Genomic DNA, 24,633 nt, shown 5'->3' on the forward strand with positions numbered 1-24,633 from the left:
TCCCTGTGCCCGGAATTCCTGCAATCCCTTTGGGAATGACTCCCCATGCCCGGAATTCCATCGGGAAGGACTCCCTGTGCCCAGAATTCCGTTCAGAAATGACTCCCCATGCCGGGAATTCCTGCAATCCCATTGGGAATGAGTCCCCATGCCCAGAATTCCCTTTGGGAAGAACTCCCCGTGCCCGGAATTCCCTCGGTCCCATGGGAAGGACTCCTGAAATTCCCCCCATCCCATCAGGAGGGACTCCCGGAATTCCCTCAATCCTGTTGGGATTGACTCCCAGAATTCCCTCCATCCCATGGGCAGGACTCCCGGAATTTCCACAGTCCCAATGGGAATGACTCCCAGAATCCCCTCCATCCCATCGGGAAGGACTCCTGGAATCCCTTCAATCCTGTTGGGATTGACTCCCGGAATTCCCTCCATCCCGACTCCCGGAATCCCCCATCCCGTCGGGAAGGACTCCCGGAATCCCCTCCATCCCATCGGGAAGGACTCCCGGAATCCCCTCCATCCCAACTCCCGGAATCCCCCATCCCGTCGGGAAGGACTCCCGGAATCCCCTCCATCCCATCGGGAAGGACTCCCGGAATCCCCTCCATCCCAACTCCCGAAATTCCCCATCCCGTCGGGAAGGACTCCCGGAATCCCCTCCATCCCAACTCCCGGAATCCCCTCCATCCCATCGGGAAGGACTCCCGGAATCCCCCCCATCCCAACTCCCGGAATCCCCCCCATCCCATCGGGAAGGACTCCCAGATTCCCCCCCATCCCAACTCCTGGAATCCCCTCCATCCCAACTCCCGGATTCTCCCCCATCCCGACTCCTGGAATCCCCTCCATCCCAACTCCCAGAATCCCCCATCCCGCCGGGAAGGACTCCCAGAATCCCCTCCATCCCGCTGGGAAGGACTCCCGGAATCCCCTCCATCCCGGCTCCCGGAATCCCCCACATCCCAACTCCCGGAATCCCTCCATCCCAACTCCCGGATTCTCCCCCATCCCAAATCCCGGAATCCCTCCATCCCATCGGGAAGGACTCCCGGAATCCCCTCCATCCCGGCTCCCGGAATCCCCCCCATCCCAACTCCCGGAATCCCCCCCATCCCGACTCCCGGAATCCCCCCCATCCCGACTCCCAGAATCCCCCCCATCCCATCGGGAAGGACTCCCAGAATCCCCTCCATCCCATCGGGAAGGACTCCCGGATTCTCCCCCATCCCAACTCCCGGAATCCCCCATCCCGTGGGAAGGACTCACTCTGGCCGCAGCTGCGCAGGATCCGCACCCTCTCGGCCACGTCCCCCAGGTAGAGCGCGTTCTGGTAGTGGCCGCTCATGTCCTTGCGGATCTCGGCTGGCGGAGAGCCGGAGTCAGCGGCGGCGCCGGCCGCGATCCCGCCCGGAGCGAGCCCGGCGCCACTCACCGATCTTCATCATCTTGCGCAGCTTCTCCAGGTTGCCCGTGATGAGGTAGAGGAAGGAGAGGCGGTCGAAGTTCTTGGTGCGCTGGTAGCACATCTCCACCACCTGGTGGTTCCCCTGCAGCAGGGCCACCTCGCCCAGCTTCTCCCAGCAGCCCTTGTCGTCCAGGGCCTTGGCAGCTTCCAGGGCGATCTGTGCCAGGGAATTCCGGGGTTACAGGGATTGGGAATGGGGTCAGAAATGGGGAATGGGGCCAGAAATGGGAATGGGAGCAGGGATGGGGAACGGGGTCAGAAATGGGGAATGGGGCCAGAAATGGGGAATGGGAGCAGGGATGGCAGCAGGGCCACCTCGCCCAGCTTCTCCCAGCAGCCTTTATCGTCCAGGGCCTTGGCAGCTTCCAGGGCGATCTGTGCCAGGGAATTCTGGGGTTACAGGGATCGGGAATGGGGTCAGAAATGGGGAACAGGGCCAGAAATGGGGAATGGGAGCAGGAATAGCACCAGGGCCACCTCGCCCAGCTTCTCCCAGCAGCCCTTGTCGTCCAGGGCCTTGGCAGCTTCCAGGGCGATCTGTGCCAGGGAATTTTGGGGTTACAGGGATTGGGAATGGGTCAGAAATGGAGAACGGGAGCAGGGATGGCAGCAGGGCCACCTCGCCCAGCTTCTCCCAGCAGCCCTTGTCGTCCAGGGCCTTGGCTGCCTCCAGGGCAATCTGTGCCAGGGAATGTCCCAAAACGACCCAGAACGTCCCAAACCACCCAAAACCAAACTTCCCAGAATGTCCCAACCACCTCGAAACGGCCAAAAATGTCCCAAAACATCCCAGAGTGTCCCAAAATCCTCCAGAATCTCTTGAGGCAGCCCCGTGGTTGCGTCACCTCGATGTTGCCGCACTCCAGGGCCAGGCTGGAGCATGTTTTTCCCAAAACCATTCCCAAAAGACCCCGGCACATCCCGTCACGGGGCTCACTCCAGGGCCAGGCTGGAGCGCATTTTTCCCAAAACCATTCCCAAAAAGCGCCGGCACATCCCGGTACGGGGCTCACTCCAGGGCCAGGCTGGAGCATGTTTTTCCCAAAACCATTCCCAAAAACCCCGGCACATCCCGGCACGGGGCTCACCTCGATGTTGCCGCACTCCAGGGCCAGGCTGAAGCGCGTTTTTCCCAAAACCATTCCGAAAAGACCCCGGCACATCCTGGCACGGGGCTCACCTCGATGTTGCCGCACTCCAGGGCCAGGCTGAAGCGCGTTTTCTCGTCCTTGACGAAGTGCAGGGCCACCTCGGGGTAACCCTTCCGCTGCAGGTACGCGATGATCGACTGCCCCACCAGCTTGGCGTTCCGCACCATGTGCAGCACCTGCGGAAGGGAGCGGGTTCCCAAAATCCCTCAGGAAGCGATTCCCAAATCCCTCGGGAAATAGGCCCAAAATCCCTTGGGAAAAGTGGCCCAAAATCCCTCGGGAAAGGAGGCCCAAAATCCCTCAGGAAAGGAGTTCCCAAATCCCTCAGGAAAGGATTCCCAATTCCCTCAGGAAATGATCTTCCATCCTCAGGAAAGGCTCTTCCCAAAAACCTTCGGGAAAGGAGATTCCATTCCCAGGAAAGGATCTTCCTCGAGAAAGGCTCTTCTCAAAGGGCCTCGGGAAAGGATCTTCCCAAAATCACTCGGAAAAGGACATTACCAAAAATCCTTGGGAATGGCTTTGCCAGGCCCTATTCCCAAAACCAAAATAGTTGGAAAAGGCTTTTTTATTTTCCCCCATTCCTGGATTTATTTCCTGACCTCGTTGTGCTTCCTGTTGCTGAGGGCGAGTTTGAAGCGGAACTCGGTGGGGTCGATGCTGAGCACACGGGGCTCACCCGTAGTTTTCCACCATTCCCAATCCCATTTCTCCACCATTCCCAGCCCCATTTTCCCCCATTCCTGAATTTCCCCTCAATCCCAGATTCCCCTGCATTCCCAGATTTCCTGAGCTCATTCCTGGTGCTTAGCATGAGTTTGAAGCGGAACTTGGTGGGGTCGATGCTGAGCACGCGGGGCTCACCTGTCGCTTTCCACCATTCCCAGCCCCATTTTCCCCATTTCCCCCATTCCCAATCCCGGATTCCCCAGCATTCCCGGATTTCCTGACCTCGTCGTACTTCCTGTTGATGAGGGCGAGTTTGTAGCAGAACTCGGTGGGGTCGATGCTGAGCACGCGGAGCTCACCCGTAGTTTTCCACCATTCCCAACCCCATTTTCCCCCATTCCTGAATTTCCCCTCAATCCCGGATTCCCCAGCATTCCCGGATTTCCTGACCTCGTCGTACTTCCTGTTGATGAGGGTGAGTTTGAAGCGGAACTCGGTGGGGTCGATGCTGAGCACGCGGGGCTCACCTGTTGTTTTCCACCATTCCCAATCCCATTTTCCCCCACACCTGGATTCCCCTCAATCCCGGATTCCCCGCATTCCCGGATTTCCTGACCTCGTCGTACTTCCTGTTGATGAGGGCGAGTTTGAAGCGGAACTCGGTGGGGTCAGTGCTGAGCACGCGGAGCTCACCCGTAGTTTTCCACCATTCCCAACCCCATTTTCCCCCATTCCTGAATTTCCCCTCAATCCCGGATTCCCCAGCATTCCCGGATTTCCTGACCTCGTCGTACTTCCTGTTGATGAGGGCGAGTTTGAAGCGGAACTCGGTGGGGTCGATGCTGAGCACGCGGGGCCGGCACTCCCGGTCCAGGCAGTAGACGTTGTTGCCCTTCACCCGCGTCACGTAGATCGGCAGGTCCAGCGTGCGGATGATCCCGTGGTCCCTGCGCCGGGACGCTCCCGGTCACAATTCCCGGCCGGAATTCCCGGCCCTCCCAGGGGGATGCTCCCAGTGAGAATTCCCAGCCACCCCGGAGGGATTTCCCGGCCATTCCGGGGGAACATTCACAGTGAGAATTCCTGGCCGTCCCAGGGTGACATTCCCCGTGAGAACTCCCGGCCATCCCTGTGGGAATTCCTGGCCATCCCAGTGGGAATTCCCAGCCATCCCAGTGGGAATTCCCGGCTGGCCCGGTGAGAACTCCCGGCCATCCTGGGGCATGGCGGGGGGACGTTCCCGGCCATCCCAAGGAACTCCCAACCATCCCAGTGAGAATTCCCGGCCATCCCAAGGAACACCTGGCCTTCCCAGGGACCTCCCGGCCATCCCAGTGAGAATTCCCAGTCATCCCAGGGAACACCCGGCCATCCCAGGAACCTCCCGGCCATCCCAGTGAGAATTCCCGGCCATCCCAGGGAATTCCCGGCCATCCCAGTGAGAATTCCCAGCCATCCCAGGGAACACCCGGCCATTCCAGTGAGAACTCCCGGCCATCCCAGTGAGAATTCCTGGCCATCCCAGGGACCTCCCAGCCATCCCGGGAGCTCCTGGCCTTCCCAGGAACCTCCCGGCCATCCCAGGGAGCTCCCGGCCATCCCAGTGAGAATTCCCGGCCATCCCAGTGAGAATTCCCGGCCACCCCAGGGACCTCCTGGCCATCCCAGGAACCTCCCGGCCATCCCGGTGAGAATTCCCAGCCATCCCAGTGAGAATTCCCGGCCATCCCAGGGACCTCCCGGCCGTCCCAGGAACCTCCCGGCCATCCCAGTGAGAATTCCCAGCCATCCCAGAGAACTCCCGGCCGTCCCAGGAACCTCCCGGCCATCCCGGTGAGAATTCCCAGTCATCCCAGGGAACACCCGGCCATCCCAGAGAACTCCCGGCCGTGGCGGGAGCTCCGGGAGCTCGGGCGCGCTGACCCCGCGGTGACGGCGTATTTGATGTGGTTGCTGGTGGTGTAGATGAAGACGCCGCTCTCGTCCCACGCGCCGCTCTTCACCCGCACGTTCTCGTGGATCTGGCACAGCGACTCCAGCTTCCGGTTACACACCAGGATGGCTGCGGCAGCGGGAATCGGGGAGCCGGGAGTCACGGGAGTCGGGAATTGGGGAACCGGGAATCGGGGAATCACGGGAATCGGGGAATCACGGGAATCACGGGAATCAGGGGAATCACGGGAATCGGGGAATCACGGGAATCGGGGAATCACGGGAATCACGGGAATCAGGGGAATCACGGGAATCACGGGAATCAGGGGAATCAGGGGAATCAGGGAATCAGGGAATCACGGGAATCAGGGGAATCACGGGAATCACGGGAATCAGGGGAATCAGGGAATCACGGGAATCGGGGAATCACGGGAATCAGGGGAATCAGGGGAATCGGGGAACCAGGGGAATCACGGGAATCAGGGGAATCACGGGAATCGGGGAATCACGGGAATCGGGGAATCACGGGAATCAGGGGAATCAGGGAATCACGGGAATCAGGGGAATCAGGGAATCACGGGAATCGGGGAATCACGGGAATCAGGGGAATCACGGGAATCACGGGAATCAGGGGAATCAGGGGAATCAGGGAATCAGGGAATCACGGGAATCAGGGGAATCACGGGAATCACGGGAATCAGGGGAATCACGGGAATCAGGGGAATCAGGGAATCAGGGAATCACGGGAATCAGGGGAATCACGGGAATCACGGGAATCAGGGGAATCAGGGAATCACGGGAATCGGGGAATCAGGGGAATCACGGGAATCGGGGAATCACGGGAATCAGGGGAATCAGGGAATCAGGGAATCACGGGAATCAGGGGAATCAGGGAATCACGGGAATCACGGGAATCACGGGAATCGGGGAATCACGGGAATCGGGGAATCACGGGAATCGGGGAATCAGGGGAATCAGGGGAATCAGGGAACTGGGAATCAGGGAATCACAGGAATCAGGGAACTGGGAATCGGGGAATCAGGGAGCTGGGAACCGGGGAGCCGGGAATCGGGAAATCTCGGGAATCAGGGAACCGGGAATCAGAGAACCGGGAATCAGGGAGCTGGGAACCGGGGAGCCGGGAATCGGGAAATCACAGGAATCAGGGAACCGGGATCAGAGAATCAGGCAATCAGGGAACGGGGAATCAGGAAACCGGGATCATGGAATGGTGGGAACAGGAACTGGGAACCAGGGAACCGGAATCAGGGAATGGTGGGAACAGGATAATGGGAATCAGGGAACCAGCAACTGGGGAATCAAGGATCACGGGAATCAGGGAATGGTGTGAACGGGATCATGGGAATCAGGGAACCGGGGAATGAGGGAATCAGGGATCATGGGAATCAGGGAACCAGGAATCAGGGAACCAGGAATCAGGGAACCAGGAATCAGGGAACTGGGAATCAGGGAACCGGGAATCAGGGAACCAGGAATCAGGGAACCGGGAATCAGGGAACCGGGAATCAGGGAACCAGGAATCAGGGATCATGGGACTCAAGGAACCAGGAATGAGGGAATCAGAGAATGGGGAATCAGGGAACTGGGAATGAGGGAACAGCAGGAACTGGGAATGAAGGAATCAGGGAACTAGGCATCAGGGGTCACGGGAATCAGGGAACAGCGGGAATCGGGAATGAGGCAACAGCGGGAACCAGGGGATCACGGGAATGAGGGAATTACAGGAACAGCGGGAACGAGGGAATGACGGGAATGAGGGAATTACAGGAATCACAGGAATGGGAATGAGAATGGGCACGGGGATGGGAATGGGAATTCTCCCGGAGCTCACTGTGCTTGGCCAGCAGGGCCACGTGGGACATGTCGGCCGACCAGATCACGTACTTCACCTTGGAGATCTTCACCGAGGCCAAAGTCCTGGGAAAAGCCCGGATCCGCCATCGGGGAACGGCCCAAAATCCGGCCCCGGGGTCGCCGGGATCCCAAAAACCCCCAGGGGATCAAAAAAACCCCCAGGGGATCAAAAAAACCCCCAGAGGATCCCAAAAACCCCCAGCGGATCCCCAAATCCCCCAGCAGATCCCAAAAACCCCCAGCAGATCCCAAAAACCCCCAGGGGATCAAAAAAACCCCAGCGGATCCCCAAATCCCCCAGCGGATCCCCAAATCCCCCAGAGGATCCCGAAAACCCCCAGCGGATCAAAAAATCCCCAGCGGATCCCAAAAAACCCCAGCGGATCCCAAAAACCTCCAGGGGATCAAAAAACCCCCAGCGGATCCCAAAAACCCCCAATGGATCCCCAAATCCCCCAACGGATCCCAAAACCCCCCAGGGAATCCCAAAATCCCCCAGCGGATCCCAAAAACCCCCAGGGGATCCCAAAAACCCCCAGCGGATCCCCAAATCCCCCAGTGGATCCCCTCTCCAGCCTTTCCCAGCTTTCCACAGGAACAAGCAGGATTTGGGGTAGAAAAAGCAGGATTTAGGGTGAAAATTTAAGGGGAGAAAAACTGGATTTAGGGAGAGGAAAATACCCAGGATTTAGGGGTAAAAAAAACCAGGACTTACAGTGAAAAAAATGAGATTTAGGGGGAAAAATCCCCAGGATTTAGGGGTAAAAAAAACCAGGATTTACAGTGAAAAAAAAAAAAAAGAAATTTAGGGGGAAAAAACCCCAAGATTTAAGGGGGGAAAAAAAAAAAGCAGGAATTATGGTGAAAAAAAAGCACGGGATTTAGGGTGAAAAAACTGGGATTTGGCGCAGAAAAGCAGGCTTTAGGCGGGGAATTCCCGGAGAATTCCCGGCAAATTCCCGGAGAATTCCCACCTTTTCTGCTGGACGTCGAAGAGGGTGATGGAGTCGGAGTCGCGCAGCAGCAAATTCCCGGTGCCCGCGTAGAAAATCTCGTCGCAGTTGGGAACCGGAACCTTCTTGGTGATCTCGTTCTTCAGGTTCTTGATCAGGATCTGCCCCCGCCAACAGAATTCCCACATTTTGGGGGGAATTCCCACATTTTGGGGGCAATTCCCGCGTTTTGGGGGTTTTAAGGACCATGGGGAGGTTTGTGTGCCCTTTGGGCTGAAGCAGAGTTGGGTTTTTCCAGGATTTTCTCTCTTTTTTTGAGGGGGCACAAAGAGCTCGGTTGGGAATTGGGGTTGTCCCAGAATTCCGGGATTTTGGGAGGTTGGAAAAGCCCTCCAGGAGCATCAAACCCGACCCAAATCCCGGGAATCCCTCGGACACCTCCAGGGATGGGATCCAGCCCTCCCTGAGCCCCTTTTGCTGCTTCCCAACCCTTTTCCCATGGAAAAATCATCCCAAATTTCCCACCCTGGCACAGCTCGAGGCCGTTCCCATTCCCTGGCATCAGATCCCAAATCCCCCTTTGGATCAGATCCCAAATCCTCCTGGCAGATCCCAAAACCCCCCCTGCAGATTCCAAATCCCTGCTGGGATCAGATTCCAAATCCCCGCTGGGATCAGATCCCAAATCCCCCCTGGCAGATCCCAAATCCCCCCCGGGATCAGATCCCAAATCCCCCTGGGATCAGATCCCAAATCCCCCTTTGGATCAGATCCCAAATCCCCCTGGGATCAGATCCCAAATCCCCCCAGGATCAGATCCCAAACACCCCTGGGATCAGATCCCAAATCCCCCCAGGATCAGATCCCAAATCCCCCTTTGGATCAGATCCCAAATCCCCCTTTGGATCAGATCCCAAATCCCCGCTGGGATCAGATCCCAAATTCCCCCTGGGATCAGATCCCAAATCCCCCCAGGATCAGATCCCAAATTCCCCTGGATCCCCCTTTTCTCTGGGATCACCCCCCAGCTCCCTCAGGATTCTCCATTCCCTTTTCCAGCTGCTCCAGCCTCATTCCCGTTTTTCCCGACCCTTTTTTTTGGGATCAGGTTCCTCTGGATCTGATCCGCATTACCTCAATCTCCTGCTTTTCCCGACCCTTTTTTTTGGGATCAGGTTCCTCTGGATCCGATCCCCGTTATCCCTATTCCTCAACCCATTTCCTATTGGGACAAGGCCCCCCAGGATCCAATCCTTGATATCTGGATTTCCTGGTTTTTCCCAACTTTTCCCAGTTTTTCCCCAATTTTTCCACTATTTCCCAGTTTTCTCAATTTTTCCCGTTTTTCCCCAGTTTCTTCCCAGTTTTCCCCAATTTCTCCCAGTTTTTCCCGTTTTTTTCACAGTTTTTCCCCAATTTTCCCCGATTTTTTTCCCAGGTTTCCCCATTTTTCCCAGTTTTTCCTGGTTTTTCTCGGTTTTTCCTATTTTTTCCCCAGTTTTGCCCATTTTTCCCCAGTTTCTTCCCAGTTTTCCCCAATTTCCCCCAGTTTTTCCCATTTTTTTCACAGTTTTCCCCCATTTTTCCCCATTTTTCCCCAGTTTTGCCCATTTTTCCCCAGTTTTTTCCCGCTTTTCCCGGGATCTCACCGAGTGCATCCTGTCCAGGACGGCGAATCGGTTCCGCGCCACCCACACGGCCGTGAGCCCCGAGGAGCGCTTCCCCTCCGGAGCTGCCAGCCAAAAACCGGGATCACAACGGGATCAAACGGGAATCCAGCCCGGGAATCCAGCCCGGGAATCCAGCCCGGGAATCCAGCCCGGGAATCACCCCAAAAAATCAGGGATTTGAGGGATTTTTCCCCAAAAACTCAGGGATTTGAGGGAATTTCCCCCCAAAAAAATTCACGGATTTGAGGGAATTTCCCCCAACATCTCAGGGATTTGAGGGGTTTTCCCCAAAAAATTCATGGATTTGAGGGATTTTTCCCCAAAAACTCAGAGATTTGAGGGAATTTCCCCCCCAAAAAAATTCACGGATTTGAGGGAATTTCCCCAACATCTCAGGGATTTGAGGGGTTTTCCCCCAAAAATTCATGGATTTGTGGGGTTTTTCTCTGTAACTCAGGGATTTGAGGGATTTTTCCCCAAGAAACATGGATTTGAGGGATTGTTCCCAAAAAATTCAGGGATCTGAGGGATTTTCCCCAAAAACTCAGGGATTTGAGGGATTTTTCCCCCCCAAAAATTCATAGATTTGAGGGATTTTTTTACCCAAAAATTCATGGATTTGTGGGGTTTTCCCCTATAACTCAGAGATTTGAGGGATTTTCTCCAAGAACCATGGATTTGAGGGATTGTTCCCAAAAAATCAGGGATTTATTTTCCCCAAAAACTCAGAGATTTAAGGGAATTTCCCCCCAAAAAAATTCACGGATTTGAGGGAATTTCCCCCAACATCTCAGGGATTTGAGGGGTTTTCCCCAAAAAATTCATGGATTTGAGGGATTTTTCCCCAAAAACTCAGAGATTTGAGGGAATTTCCCACCCAAAAAATTCACGGATTTGAGGGAATTTCCCCCAACATCTCAGGGATTTGAGGGATTTTCCCCCAAAAATTCATGGATTTGTGGGGTTTTTCTCTGTAACTCAGGGATTTGAGGGATTTTTCCCCAAGAAACATGGATTTGAGGGATTGTTCCCAAAGAATTCGGGGATTTGAGGGATTGTTCCCAAAAAATTCAGGGATCTGAGGGATTTTCCCCAAAAACTCAGGGATTTGAGGGAATTTCCCCTCAAAATTAATGGATTTGAGGAATTTTTCCCAAAACTCAGGGATTTGAGGGATTTTTCCCCCCAAAAAAATCATACATTTGAGGGATTTTTTACCCAAAAACTCATGGTTTTGTGGGGTTTTCCCCTATAACTCAGGGATTTGAGGGATTTTCTCCAAGAACCATGGATTTGAGGGATTGTTCCCAAAAAATCAGGGATTTATTTTCCCCAAAAACTCAGGGACTTGAGGGATTTTTCCCAAAAGCTCAGGGATTCGAGGGATTTTTCCCCCCAAAAAAATCATGTATTTGTGGAGTTTTTCCCAAAACTCAGGGATTTGAGGGAATTACTGCAAAAACTCAGGGATCTGAGGGATTTTTCCCAAAAATCAGGGATTTGAGGCATTTTCCCCCAACCCTCCCTCCTCCGGCAGTGGAATTTTCCTTTTCCCTTTTTTTTTTGGGTCCCAGCTGCTCCTCCATCAAATCCAGGGATTTGATTGATCTTCCCAATATCCCAGCTGGAAAAACGTCCTGAAAAAATGAATTTTTCCCTCCAAATCCTGCCCAGCAGGGAAATATCCCCAGCTCCAAAGCCTCCGGAATCCGTAAATCCCTGGAAAATTCCCAAATCCATCATTCCTCCCTGGCAGGGGGAGCAGCTGGGATTTAACAGCAGGACAAAAAAAAACAGAAATTGGGAATTTTATCCCACTCAATCACGGCCCGGAGTCGTAAATTCCTTGGAATCGTAAATTCCCAACTCAAAAAAAAAACAAAAAAAGTGGAATTTGCCAGGAAGGGAAAACAAAATAATTCCTGGGATTGTCGCTTTTAAAGGGTTGGTTTTTTTTTTTTTGGATGAACCATCCCAAAAATCCGCCTGAGATCCATCAGCTCCGGACACAGCCAGGAAATCTCCAGCTGGGAGGAAAATTTGGGAAGGGAAAGGAGAATTCCTGATAAAATATGGATGGGGGGCTGGAAAAGACGGAATTTTTCAAGGGGAAGCTGCTGAAAATCCGGGGGAAAAAGAGGATTTGGGGTAAAAAAAAAGGGATTTTTAGGGATGAATGAAGGGAAAGCCAAGGGGGGATGGGGGTGGGAATTCCCGGGATTTTTGGGAGCTCAGGCCACACCCACCGTCGGGATTTTGGGAATCTGCATCCTTGGGAATGGTGTACAGGTCGTAGGTGCTGTTCTCCAGGTTGCTGGCTCGCTGCGGGAGAAAAACGGGAATTTCAGGGATTTTCTCCCAAAAATCAGGGATTTCCCCCAAAAAAACAGGGATTTCCCCTCAAAAATCAGGGATTTACCCCAAAAAACCAGGGATTTCCCCTCAAAAATCAGGGATTTTCCCCCTAAAATCAGGGATTTCAGGGGTTCTTCCCCTCAAAAATCAGGGATTTTTCCCCAAAAACATAATGGATTTCAGGGATTCTTTCCCCCACAAAAAAATATGGAATTTGAGAGATTTTCTAACTAAAAACCAGGAATTTGAGGGGTTTTCTGTCCCAAAATCAGGAATTTGAGGGATTTTTCCAAGGAATAAAGTGGAACTGGAGGGGTTTCCTGCCCAGGCTTGGGAATTTTGGGGATTTTTTTCCGAATTTTGGGATTTTGGGACTCACGGTGCAGAGCAGCCCTAGCAAAGCAGGAATTTCAGGGATTTCCCCCCAAAATTCAGATTTTGGGACTCACGGCGCAGAGCAGCCCTAGCAAAGCAGGAATTTCAGGGATTTCCCCCCAAAATTCAGATTTTGGGACTCACGGTGCAGAGCAGCCCTAGCAAAGCAGGAATTTCAGGGATTTTCCCCCAAAATTCAGATTTTGGGACTCACGGTGCAGAGCAGCCCTAGCAAAGCAGGAATTTCAGGGATTTTCCCCCCAAAATTCAGATTTTGGGACTCACGGTGCAGAGCAGCCCTAGCAAAGCAGGAATTTCAGGGATTTCCCCCCAAAATTCAGATTTTGGGACTCACGGTGCAGAGCAGCCCTAGCAAAGCAGGAATTTCAGGGATTTTCCCCCAAAATTCAGATTTTGGGACTCACGGTGCAGAGCAGCCCTAGCAAAGCAGGAATTTCAGGGATTTCCCCCCAAAATTCAGATTTTGGGACTCACGGTGCAGAGCAGCCCTAGCAAAGCAGGAATTTTGGGGATTTTTCCCCAAAATTCAGATTTTGGGACTCACGGTGCAGAGCAGCCCTAGCAAAGCAGGAATTTCAGGGATTTTCCCCCCAAAAATTCAGATTTTGGGACTCACGGTGCAGAGCAGCCCTAGCAAAGCAGGAATTTCAGGGATTTCCCCCCAAAATTCACATTTTGGGACTCACGGTGCAGAGCAGCCCTAGCAAAGCAGGAATTTCAGGGATTTTCCCCCCAAAATTCAGATTTTGGGACTCACGGTGCAGAGCAGCCCTAGCAAAGCAGGAATTTCAGGGATTTCCCCCCAAAATTCAGATTTTGGGACTCACGGTGCAGAGCAGCCCTAGCAAAGCAGGAATTTCAGGGATTTCCTCCCAAAATTCAGATTTTGGGACTCACGGTGCAGAGCAGCCCTAGCAAAGCAGGAATTTCAGGGATTTTCCCCCAAAATTCAGATTTTGGGACTCATGGCTCAGAGCAGCCCTAGCAAAGCAGGAATTTCAGGGATTTTCCCCCAAAATTCAGATTTTGGGACTCACGGTGCAGAGCAGCCCTAGCAAAGCAGGAATTTCAGGGATTTTCCCCCCAAAAATTCAGATTTTGGGACTCACGGTGCAGAGCAGCCCTAGCAAAGCAGGAATTTCAGGGATTTTTCCCCCAAAATTCAGATTTTGGGACTCACGGTGCAGAGCAGCACGGCGTTCTCGGCCGGGTTGTAGCTCATGCTGAACACCGGGAACTTGGATCCGCTGCCGAGGGAAAAACGGGAATGGTCCTGGGAATTCTCCGGGAACAATTTGGGGGAAGGATTTGGGGGATTTTTGGGATTTCCACGATGGGTTTTGGGGTGGATTTCAGGATGGGACTTGGCGTGGATTTGGGGATGGATTTTGGACAGGAGGTCGGGGAATTTCAGGGCAGATTTTGGGGTGGATGTCAGGGATTTTGGGATTCTGGGACAGATTTTGGGGTGGGTTTCAGGGCAGATTTTGGGGTGGATGTCAGGGATTTTGGGATGGATCTCAGGATGGGTTTTGGGGTGGATTTCGGGGTGGATTTTGGGAATTTCAGGGTGGATTTTGGGGTTGATTTCAGGGTGAATTTTGGGGATTTTGGGGTGGATTTTGTGGGGGATTTCAGGGTGGATTTTGGGAATTTCAGGGTGGATTTTGTGGGGGATTTCAGGGTGGATTTTGGGAATTTCAGGGTGGATTTGTGGGGGATTTCAGGGTTGATTCTGGGGATTTCAGGGTGGTTTTTGGGCTGGATTTCAGGGATTTTGGGGTTGATTTCAGGGTTGATTTTGGGACGGATTTCAGGGATTTCGGAGTTGATTTCAGGATTGATTTTGGGATGGATTTCAGGGTGGATTTCAGGAGGGATTTGGGGGATTTCAGGGTGGATTTTGGGATGGATTTCAGGGATTTTGGGGTTGATTTCAGGGTTGATTTTGGGATGGATTTTAGGGTGGATTTTTGGGATTTTGGGATGGATTTCAGGGTGGATTTTGGGGATTTCAGGGTGGATTTCGGGCTGGATCTCAGGGATTTTGGGGTTCATTTCAGGGTTGATTTTGGGATGGATTTCAGGGTGGATTTTGGGGATTTCAGGGTGGATTTTGGGGTGGATTTCAGGGATTTTGGGATGGATTTCAGGGTGGATTTCAGGGTAGATTCTGGGGATTTCGGGGTGTTTTTTGGGGTGGATCTCGGGGGTTTTGGGATGGATTTCAGGGTGGATTTTAGGGGATTTCGGGGTGGATTTTGGGGTGGATTTCAGGGATTTCGGGGTTGATTTCAGGGTTGATTTCAGGGTGGATTTCGGGGTAGATTCTGGGGATTTCGGGGTGTTTTTTGGGGTGGATCTCGGGGGTTTTGGGATGGATTTCAGGGTGGATTTTGGGGATTTCAGGGTGGATTTTGGGGTGGATTTCAGGGATTTCGGGGTTGATTTCAGGGTGGATTTCAGGGTAGATTTTGGGGATTTCAGGGTGGATTTTGGGGTGGATTTCAGGGATTTCAGGGTTGATTTCAGGGTGGATTTCAGGGTGGATTTCGGAGTGGATTTTGGGATGGATCTCAGGGGTTCTGGGATGGATTTCAGGGTGGATTTTGGGGTGGATTTCAGGGATTTTGGGATGGATTTCAGGGTGGATTTCAGGGTAGATTTTGGGGATTTTGGGATGGATTTCAGGGTGGATTTTGGGGTGGATTTCAGGGATTTTGGGATGGATTTCAGGGTGGATTTCAGGGTGGATTTTGGGGATTTCAGGGTGGATTTCGGGCTGGATCTCAGGGATTTTGGGATGGATTTCAGGGTGGATTTCGGGGTAGATTTTGGGGATTTCGGGGTGGATTTCGGGGTCTTTTTTGGGCTGGATCTCGGGGGTTTTGGGATGGATTTCAGGGTGGATTTTGGGGATTTCGGGGTGTTTTTTGGGCTGGATCTCAGGGATTTTGGGATGGATTTCAGGGTGGATTTCAGGGTAGATTTTGGGGATTTTGGGATGGATTTCAGGGTGGATTTCAGGGTGGATTTTGGGGATTTCAGGGTGGATTTCGGGGTGTTTTTTGGGCTGGATCTCGGGGGTTTTGGGATGGATTTCAGGGTGGATTTCGGGGTGGATTCGGGGTGTTTTTTGGGCTGGATCTCGGGGGTTTTGGGGCTCCCTGCCTGCGCAGCTGCATGACGGCCACGTCGCGGGAGCTGCTGAAGTCGAGCTGCCGCAGGAATCGCTCCTTGACGTAGAACAGCGAATTCCCGTGCACGGCCAGCGCCGGCCGCTCCCGCTCCAGCTTGAACACCAGCATGCCCCCGTCGTGCCCTGGGGAACGCCAGAATTCCAGGGAAAAACCCGGAATTACAGCCGGAATTCCAGGGGAAAAACCCGGAATCGCAGCTGGAATTCCAGGGGAAAAACCCGGAATCGCAGCCGGAATCACAGAGAAAACTGACAGGAATTTGGCGTGGGAACAGGGGAGAGAAATGGGAATTGAACACCAGCATGGCCCCCGTCGTGACCTGGGAAACGCCAGAATTCCAGGGAAAAACCCAGAATTACAGCCGGAATCACAGCCGGAATTCCAGGGAAAAACCCGGAATTACAGCCCGAATTCCAGGGGAAAAACCCGGAATCACAGAGATAACTGCCGGGAATTTGGCGTGGGAACAGGGGAGAGAAATGGGAATTGAACACCAGCATGCCCCCGTCGTGCCCTGGGAAACGCCAGAATTCCAGGGAAAAACCCGGAATTACAGCCGGAATTCCAGGGAAAAACCCGGAATCACAGAGATAACTGCCGGGAATTTGGCGTGGGAACAGGGGAGAGAAATGGGAATTGAACACCAGCAGGACCCCCGTCGTGCCCTGGGAAACGCCAGAATTCCAGGGAAAAACCCGGAATTACAGCCGGAATTCCAGGGGAAAAACCCGGAATTGCAGCCAGAATCACAGCCAGAATTCCAGGGAAAAACCCAGAATTACAGCCGGAATTCCAGGGGGAAAACCCGGAATTACAGCTGGAATCACAGTCGGAATTCCAGGGAAAAACCCGGAATTACAGCCGGAATTCCAGGGAAAAACCCGGAATCGCAGCCGGAATCACAGAGAAAACTGCCGGGAATTTGGCGTGGGAACAGGGGAGAGAAATGGGAATTGAACACCAGCAGGGCCCCATCGTGCCCTGGAAAGTGGGAATCACAGATGGAATTCCAGGGAAAAACCCGGAATCGCAGCCGGAATTCCAGCAAGAATTCCAGCAGGAGTTCTGGGGAAAAGCAACAAGAATTTGGGAAGGGGAATTGAACACCAGCATGGCCCCATTGTGCCCTGTGGAACACTGGGAATTGCAGCCAGAATTCCAGAGAAAGACAGCCCAAATTCCAGGGAAAAATACCTGGAATTCCAGCCAGAATTCCAGGGAAAAACACCCTGAATTCCAGGGAAAAACACCCTGAATTACAGCAGGAGTTCTGGGGAAAACCAGCTGGAATTTTGGGATTCCCAGCCAGAATTTCAGGATTCCCAGCTGGAATCTGGGGATTCCCAGCTGGAATTCCAGGATTCCCAGCTGGAATTCCAGGATTCCCAGCTGGAATTCCAGGATTCCCGGCTGGAATTCCGGGACTCACCGGCAGCGAAGAGGTTGAGGTTGGGATGAGCCGCCAGCACCCAGAACCGGTCGTGGTCGCGCCGGAACGTTTGGACGCCGGTCCTGAGGGAGGGAGGGAGGGAAAATCCGGGAATTCCGGGTATTCCCGACATTCCCAAGGCTCATTCCCGCCCCGGGAAGGAGCACTGACCGCTTGGACATGTCCCACACGCGGATGCTCTTGTCCTCGGAGTTGCTGAGGATCAGCTCCTGCCGCGGGTGGAACACGGCGCACGAGACGTTGTTGTAGTGGCCCCGGCACGTGTCCACCTCCCAGGCCTTGGACTCTGAATTCCCAGGGGGAAATCCAGGGAAAAAGTCATGGAATGGGGAGAAAACCCAGGGGGATGGGGAGAAACAATGAAAAAATGGGGAGAAACAACAAAAAAATGGGAAAAAAGCACCGGAGAAAGGGAGAACCCAGCCCAGCACACGGCCAATTCCCAGGCCTTGGACTCTGCAATTCCTGTTAAAAATCCAGGGAAAATGGGGGAAATCCCAGAGAAATGAGGGAAAATTCATGGAATGAGGAGAAACCCCAGGGGGATGGGGAGAAACAACGAAAAAATGGGGAGAAACAACGAAAAAATGGGGAAAAAAGCACCGGAGAAAGGGAGAACCCAGCCCGGCACACGGCCAATTCCCAGGCCTTGGACTCTGCAATTCCTGTTAAAAATCCAGGGAAAATGGGGGAAATCCCAGAGAAATGAGGGAAAATTCATGGAATGAGGAGAAACCCCAGGGGGATGGGGAGAAACAACGAAAAAATGGGGAGAAACAACGAAAAAATGGGGAAAAAAGCACCGGAGAAAGGGAGAACCCAGCCCGGCACACGGCCAATTCCCAGGCCTTGGACTCTGCAATCCCAGGGGGAAATCCAGGGAAAATGGGGAAAATCCCAGAGAAATGAGGGAAAATTCATAGGATGCGGAGAAACAACGAAAAAATGGGGAGAAACAACGAAAAAATGGGGAGAAACAACGAAAAAATGGGAAAAAAAGCACCGGAGAAAGGGAGAACCCAGCCCGGCACACGGCCAATTCCCAGGCCTTGGACTCTGCAATTCCTGTTAAAAATCCAGGGAAAATGGGGAAAATCCCAGAGAAATGAGGAAAAATTCATGGAATGGGGAGAAACCCCAGGGGGATGGGGAGAAACAACAAAAAAATGGGGAGAAACAACGAAAAAATGGGAAAAAAAGCACCGGAGAAAGGGAGAACCCAGCCCGGCACACGGCCAATTCCCAGGCCTTGGACTCTGCAATTCCTGTTAAAAATCCAGGGAAAATGGGGAAAATCCCAGAGAAATGAGGGAAAATTCATGGAATGAGGAGAAACCCCAGGGGGATGGGGAGAAACAACGAAAAAATGGGGAGAAACAACGAAAAAATGGGAAAAAAAGCACCGGAGAAAGGGAGAACCCAGCCTGGCACACGGCCAATTCCCAGGCCTTGGACTCTGCAATTCCTGTTAAAAATCCATTTCCCATTTTTTCCCATTTTTCCCTGTTTTTTCCCGCTTTTCCCCATTTTGTTCCCATTTTTCCCCGTTTTCCTCCATTTTGCTCCCATTTTCCCCTATTTTGCTCCCATTTTCCCCTATTTTGTTCCCGTTTTTCCCATTTTTTCCCCACTTTCCCCCATTTTCCTCATTTTGTTCCCACGTTTTCCCCGTTTTTCCCTGTTTTTTCTCCCGTTTTTCTCACCGTTCATCCTCCAGATCTTCACCTGGCGGTCGTCGGCGCCGGACACGATCAGGGGCATGGAGGGGTGGAAGGCGGCCCAGTTCACCCCGCGGTCGTGGCCCTGGAATGCGGGAATCATCCCGGGAAAAACGCCGGGAATCAGCCGGAATCCCGGGAAAAATGGCCGGGAATCAGTGGGAACCCCAGGAAAAAAATTCCCCCCGGATTCCCACAGATTTCCTATTAATTCCCCACGGATTTCCACAGATTCCCCCATGGATTTTCCACGGGTTCCCCCTCAGTTCTCCACGGATTTCCATGGATTCCTCACAGGTTTCCCATCATTTTCATGGACTTCCCCGTGGATTTCTTCCCATTCCCCACGGATTCCCCACGGATTTCCCATGGATTTCCATGGATTCCCCATTAATTATCCATGGATTTCCATGGATTCCTCAGGGATTTCCCATGGATTTCCCACGGATTTCCCACGGATTTCCTCGGATTCCCCATTAATTCTCCATGGATTTCCATGGATTCCTCAGGGATTTCCCATGGATTCCCCACGGATTTCCCACAGATTTCCTGCCATTTCCCATGGATTTCTTCCCATTTCCCATGGATCTCTTCCCATTTCCCATGGATCTCTTCCCATTTCCCATGGATTTCTTCCCCTTTCCCATGGATTTCTTCCCATTCCCCATGGATCTCTTCCCATTTCCCATGGATCTCCATGGACTGCCCACGGATTCCCATGGATTCCCCATTAATTCTCCATGGATTTCCATGGATTCCCCACGGAAATGGTTCCCACGGATTCCCACTGATTTCCCACTAATCCCCCATGGATTCCCCACAGACTCCCACGGATTCCCCATGGATTTCCTCCCATTCCCCACGGATTCCCCACGGAATTCCCCACGGATTCCGGGGGATTTTGGGAATGCCGGCACCTCCAGCACGTGCTTGACCACGGCGTCGGTGGTGCCGAAGAGGTCGACGCCGGTGATGCCGCGCACGTCCGACTCCACCGCGCCGGGGGCCAGGTTCTTCTTCCGGAGCCCTGCGGAAAAACCGGGAAAAACCCGGAAAAAAACCCGGGAAAACCCGGGAAAACCCGGGAAAGCGGGAATCAGCACCCGGATCCAGCAATTCCAGAGGCTTTCCCCTGATTTTCCTTCTCCGGGAATCCCTCGGACACCACCAGGGCAGGGATCCAACCCCGGCGCTTCCCACCCGTTTTCCATGGAAAAATCATCCCAAATTTCCCACCCTGGCACAGCTCGAGGCCGTTCCCATTCCCTGGGATCAGATCCCAAATCCCCCTGGCAGACCCCAAATCCCCCCTGGGATCAGATCCCAAATCCCCGCTGGGATCAGATCCCAAATCCCCCTGGGATCAGATCCCAAATCCCCCTGGGATCAGATCCCAAATCCCCCTGGGATCAGATCCCAAATCCCCCTGGGATCAGATCCCAAATTTCTCCTGGGATCAGATCCCAAATCCCCCCTGGGATCAGATCCCAAATCCCCACTGGGATCAGATCCCAAATCCCGCTTTGGATCAGATCCCAAATTTCTCCTGGGATCAGATCCCAAATCCCCCCAGGATCAGATCCCAAATCCCCCTGGGATCAGATCCCAAATCCCCCCTGGGATCAGATCCCAAATCCCCCCGGATCCCGTTTTCTCTGGGATCACCCCCAGCTCCCTCAGGATCCTCCGTTCCCTTTTCCAGCCTCTCATTCCCAACATTTTTTGGGTCGCTCACCAGAAGTATCTCACACCCATTCCCATTCCCATTTTCCCACAGATTTTCCCGTTTTTTTATGGAATCTCACCGGAGATGTCCCAGACCCTGACGCTCTGCTCCCTCCCGCTCCCATTTTCCCGGTTTTCCATGGATTTTCCCAGTTTTTCCCTGGAATCTCACCAGAGATGTCCCAGACCCTGAGGCCTTGCTCCCTCCCGCTCACATTTCCCAGTTTTCCATGGATTTTCCCGGTTTTTTATGGAATCTCACCGGAGATGTCCCAGACCCTGACGCCCTGCTCCCTCCCGCTCCCATTTCCCCATTTTCCATGGATTTTCCCGGTTTTTTATGGAATCTCACCGGAGATGTCCCAGACCCTGAGGCCCTGCTCCCTCCCGCTCCCATTTCCCCGGTTTTCCATGGATTTTCCCATTTTTTCCCTGGAATCTCACCGGAGATGTCCCAGACCCTGACGCTCTGCTCCCTCCCGCTCCCATTTCCCCATTTTCCATGGATTTTCCCGGTTTTTTATGGAATCTCACCGGAAATGTCCCAGACCCTGACGCTCTGCTCCCTCCCGCTCCCATTTCCCCATTTTCCATGGATTTTCCCGGTTTTTTATGGAATCTCACCGGAGATGTCCCAGACCCTGACGCTCTGCTCCCTCCCGCTCCCATTTCCCCATTTTCCATGGATTTTCCCGGTTTTTTATGGAATCTCACCGGAGATGTCCCAGACCCTGACGCCCTGCTCCCTCCCGCTCCCATTTTCCATGGATTTTCCCGGTTTTTTATGGAATCTCACCGGAGATGTCCCAGACCCTGACGCCCTGCTCCCTCCCGCTCCCATTTTCCATGGATTTTCCCGGTTTTTTATGGAATCTCACCGGAGATGTCCCAGACCCTGACGCTCTGCTCCCTCCCGCTCCCATTTCCCAGTTTTCCATGGATTTTCCCGGTTTTTTATGGAATCTCACCGGAGATGTCCCAGACCCTGACGCCCTGCTCCCTCCCGCTCCCATTTCCCCATTTTCCATGGATTTTCCCGGTTTTTTATGGAATCTCACCGGAGATGTCCCAGACCCTGACGCTCTGCTCCCTCCCGCTCCCATTTTCCATGGATTTTCCATGTTTTTTATGGAATCTCACCGGAGATGTCCCAGACCCTGAGGCCCTGCTCCCTCCCGCTCCCATTTCCCCATTTTCCATGGATTTTCCATGTTTTTTATGGAATCTCACCGGAGATGTCCCAGACCCTGACACCCTGCTCCCTCCCGCTCCCATTTCCCCATTTTCCATGGATTTTCCATGTTTTTTATGGAATCTCACCGGAGATGTCCCAGACCCTGACGCTCTGCTCCCTCCCGCTCCCATTTCCATGGATTTTCCATGTTTTTTATGGAATCTCACCGGAGATGTCCCAGACCCTGACGCCCTGCTCCCTCCCGCTCCCATTTCCCCATTTTCCATGGATTTTCCATGTTTTTTATGGAATCTCACCGGAGATGTCCCAGACCCTGACGCTCTGCTCCCTCCCGCTCCCATTTCCATGGATTTTCCATGTTTTTTATGGAATCTCACCGGAAATGTCCCACACCCTGACACTCTGGTCCAGGCTGGCCGACACCACCAGGTCCTCGCTGGGGTGGAACTGGGCGCACATCACGTAGTGGTTGTGCCCCGTCAGCACGCTGCGATCCCGGGAAAACGCGGAATTCCGTCAGGATCCCGGGAATCCCGACAGAATCCCATCAAAATCCCAGCAGATTTCCGTTAAAAAACCCAGGAATCCGGGCGGAATTCCACAAAAAATCCCATGAAAACCCCAGGAATCCCGGTGGAGTTCCATCAAAATCCTGGCAGGACTCCATGGAAATCCTGGGAATCCCGGAGGAATTCCATGAAAATCTGGGCAGAATTCCATTGAAATCCCAGGAATCCGGGCAGAATTCCATGAAAATCCCAGGGAAGGTTTCCCCCAATACCAGGAAAGGTTTATCCCAAGGAAGGATTGATCCCAGGAATCCCAAGGAAAGTTTGGTCCCAGGAATCCCTGGAAAGGTTTATCCCAAGAATCCCAGGGAAGGATTGATTCCAAAATCTCACGGAATCCCAGGGAAGGACTGATCCCAGAAGGGTTTATCCCAGGGAAGGGTTAGCCCGGGATTCCCAAGAATCTGAGGGAAGGTTTATCCCAGGGAATGTGGATCCCAAAATGCCAGGGAAGGACTGATCCCAGGGAAGATTATCCCGGATTCCCAGGGAGGTTATCCCGGATTCCCAGGAAGATTATCCCGGATTCCCAGGGAGGTTATCCCGGATTCCCAGGGAAGATTATCCCGGATTCCCATTGAGGTTATCCCGGATTCCCAGGGAGGTTATCCCAGATTCCCAGGAAGGTTATCCCAGATTCCCAGGGAAGATTATCCCGGATTCCCAGGGAGGTTATCCCGGATTCCCATTGAGGTTATCCCGGATTCCCATTGAGGTTATCCTGGATTCCCATTGAGGTTATCCCGGATTCCCAGGGAGGTTATCCCGGATTCCCAGGGAGGTTATCCCGCATTCCCAGGGAGGTTATCCCGGATTCCCAGGGAGGTTATCCCGGATTCCCAGGGAGGTTATCCCGGATTCCCAGGGAAGATTATCCCGGATTCCCATTGAGGTTATCCCGGATTCCCATTGAGGTTATCCCGGATTCCCATTGAGGTTATCCCGGATTCCCAGGGAGGTTATCCCGGATTCCCAGGAAGGTTAGCCCAGATTCCCAGGAAGGTTATCCCGGATTCCCAGGGAAGATTATCCCGGATTCCCAGGAAGATTATCCCGGATTCCCAGGGAAGATTATCCCGGATTCCCAGGAAGATTATCCCGGATTCCCAGGGAGGTTATCCCGGATTCCCAGGGAGGTTAGCCCGGATTCCCAGGGAGGTTAGCCCGGATTCCCAGGACCCCAGAATTCCCGGAATTCCCGGAATTCCGGATCGCCGCTCCCACCAGACGCAGGTGCGCGACTGCCAGTTCCACACTCGGATCGTTTGGTCGTCGGAGGCGCTCAGGATCCAGGGATACTCCTGGAAAACGGGATGGGCTGGGAGGGAGCGGCGCCTCCCCCATTCCCAGGATTCCCACATTCCCAAATCCCACTGATCCCGCATTCCCAGAACTCCCACATTCCCAGAACTCCCCCATTCCCAGAACTCCCGCATTCCCAGAACTCCCGCATTCCCAAAACTCCCACATTCCCAGGATTCCCACATTCCCAAATCCCACAGATCCCGCATTCCCAGAACTCCCACATTCCCAGGATTCCCACATTCCCAAATCCCACAGATCCCGCATTCCCAGAACTCCCGCATTCCCAGAACTCCCGCATTCCCGGAGTCCCAGACATCCCAGATCCCACATTCCCAGATCCCCACAGATCCCACATTCCCAGATTTCCAGGATAACCCCAAATTCCCAGAATTCCCAAAAAACCCCAGAATTCCCAGAATCCCAGGAAAACTCTGGAATCCCCAGAACTCCCAGGACATCCCAGGACAGCCCTGGAATTCCCAGAAATCCTGGAATTTCCGGAATTCCCAGACAACCCCAGACTCCCAGCATTCCCAGAATCCCCGGAATTCCCGGCATTCCCGGCATTCCCAGCACTCACATGGTGGAAGAAGGTGGTGCGGATGTAATCCAGGTGGCCCAGCAGCGTGAAGAGGCAGCGCCGCAGTTTGTAATTCCACACCTGCATTCCCAGAAATCCCAGAAAATCCAGAAAAATTCCCAGAAAAATTCCCAGCCCGGGCAGCCCCAGCGCCCAATTTCCGCCTTTTTCCAGGATTTTTCCCATTTGTTCCCGGATTTCTCTGCCTTTTTCCTATTTTAATCCGATTTTTAATCCTGGATTTCCTCACGGCAGCCCTTCCCAGGCTCCGGGAAAAGAGGGAAAAATGGGAAAAAAGGGAAAAAAGCCGGGAATGGTCACCTTGATCTTGTAGTCATCGCCGCCGGAGACGAAGAGCGGCTGCTGCTTGTGGAAGTCGATGCCGCGAACCGGCCCTGCCGGAAACCCGGAATTCCCAAAGATTCCCA

General features: G+C 53.3%; 1 protein-coding gene across 1 annotated transcript in view; it reads right to left on the bottom strand.

The window, feature by feature from the left end:
• The window catches only part of COPA (coat protein complex I subunit alpha), a 38,622-nt gene that overhangs the window by 9,354 nt on the left and 4,635 nt on the right, over window positions 1-24,633 (bottom strand). The window contains exons 3-21 of the mRNA XM_077789428.1: window positions 24,527-24,600; window positions 24,206-24,286; window positions 23,545-23,621; window positions 22,129-22,238; window positions 19,749-19,858; window positions 18,817-18,916; window positions 17,264-17,399; window positions 17,093-17,175; window positions 15,635-15,785; window positions 13,644-13,710; window positions 11,959-12,034; window positions 9,692-9,774; window positions 8,064-8,203; window positions 7,067-7,152; window positions 5,206-5,344; window positions 4,067-4,229; window positions 2,643-2,789; window positions 1,430-1,619; window positions 1,264-1,359 (exon numbers count right to left, since the gene is read on the bottom strand). Of these exons, the coding sequence (XP_077645554.1) occupies window positions 1,264-1,359; window positions 1,430-1,619; window positions 2,643-2,789; window positions 4,067-4,229; window positions 5,206-5,344; window positions 7,067-7,152; window positions 8,064-8,203; window positions 9,692-9,774; window positions 11,959-12,034; window positions 13,644-13,710; window positions 15,635-15,785; window positions 17,093-17,175; window positions 17,264-17,399; window positions 18,817-18,916; window positions 19,749-19,858; window positions 22,129-22,238; window positions 23,545-23,621; window positions 24,206-24,286; window positions 24,527-24,600 (2,109 nt within the window). The remainder of the gene's footprint in view (window positions 1-1,263; window positions 1,360-1,429; window positions 1,620-2,642; window positions 2,790-4,066; window positions 4,230-5,205; window positions 5,345-7,066; window positions 7,153-8,063; window positions 8,204-9,691; window positions 9,775-11,958; window positions 12,035-13,643; window positions 13,711-15,634; window positions 15,786-17,092; window positions 17,176-17,263; window positions 17,400-18,816; window positions 18,917-19,748; window positions 19,859-22,128; window positions 22,239-23,544; window positions 23,622-24,205; window positions 24,287-24,526; window positions 24,601-24,633) is intronic.

The sequence above is a fragment of the Lonchura striata genome, chromosome 33, assembly GCF_046129695.1.
Source record: "Lonchura striata isolate bLonStr1 chromosome 33, bLonStr1.mat, whole genome shotgun sequence".
Classification (NCBI taxonomy): domain Eukaryota; kingdom Metazoa; phylum Chordata; class Aves; order Passeriformes; family Estrildidae; genus Lonchura; species Lonchura striata.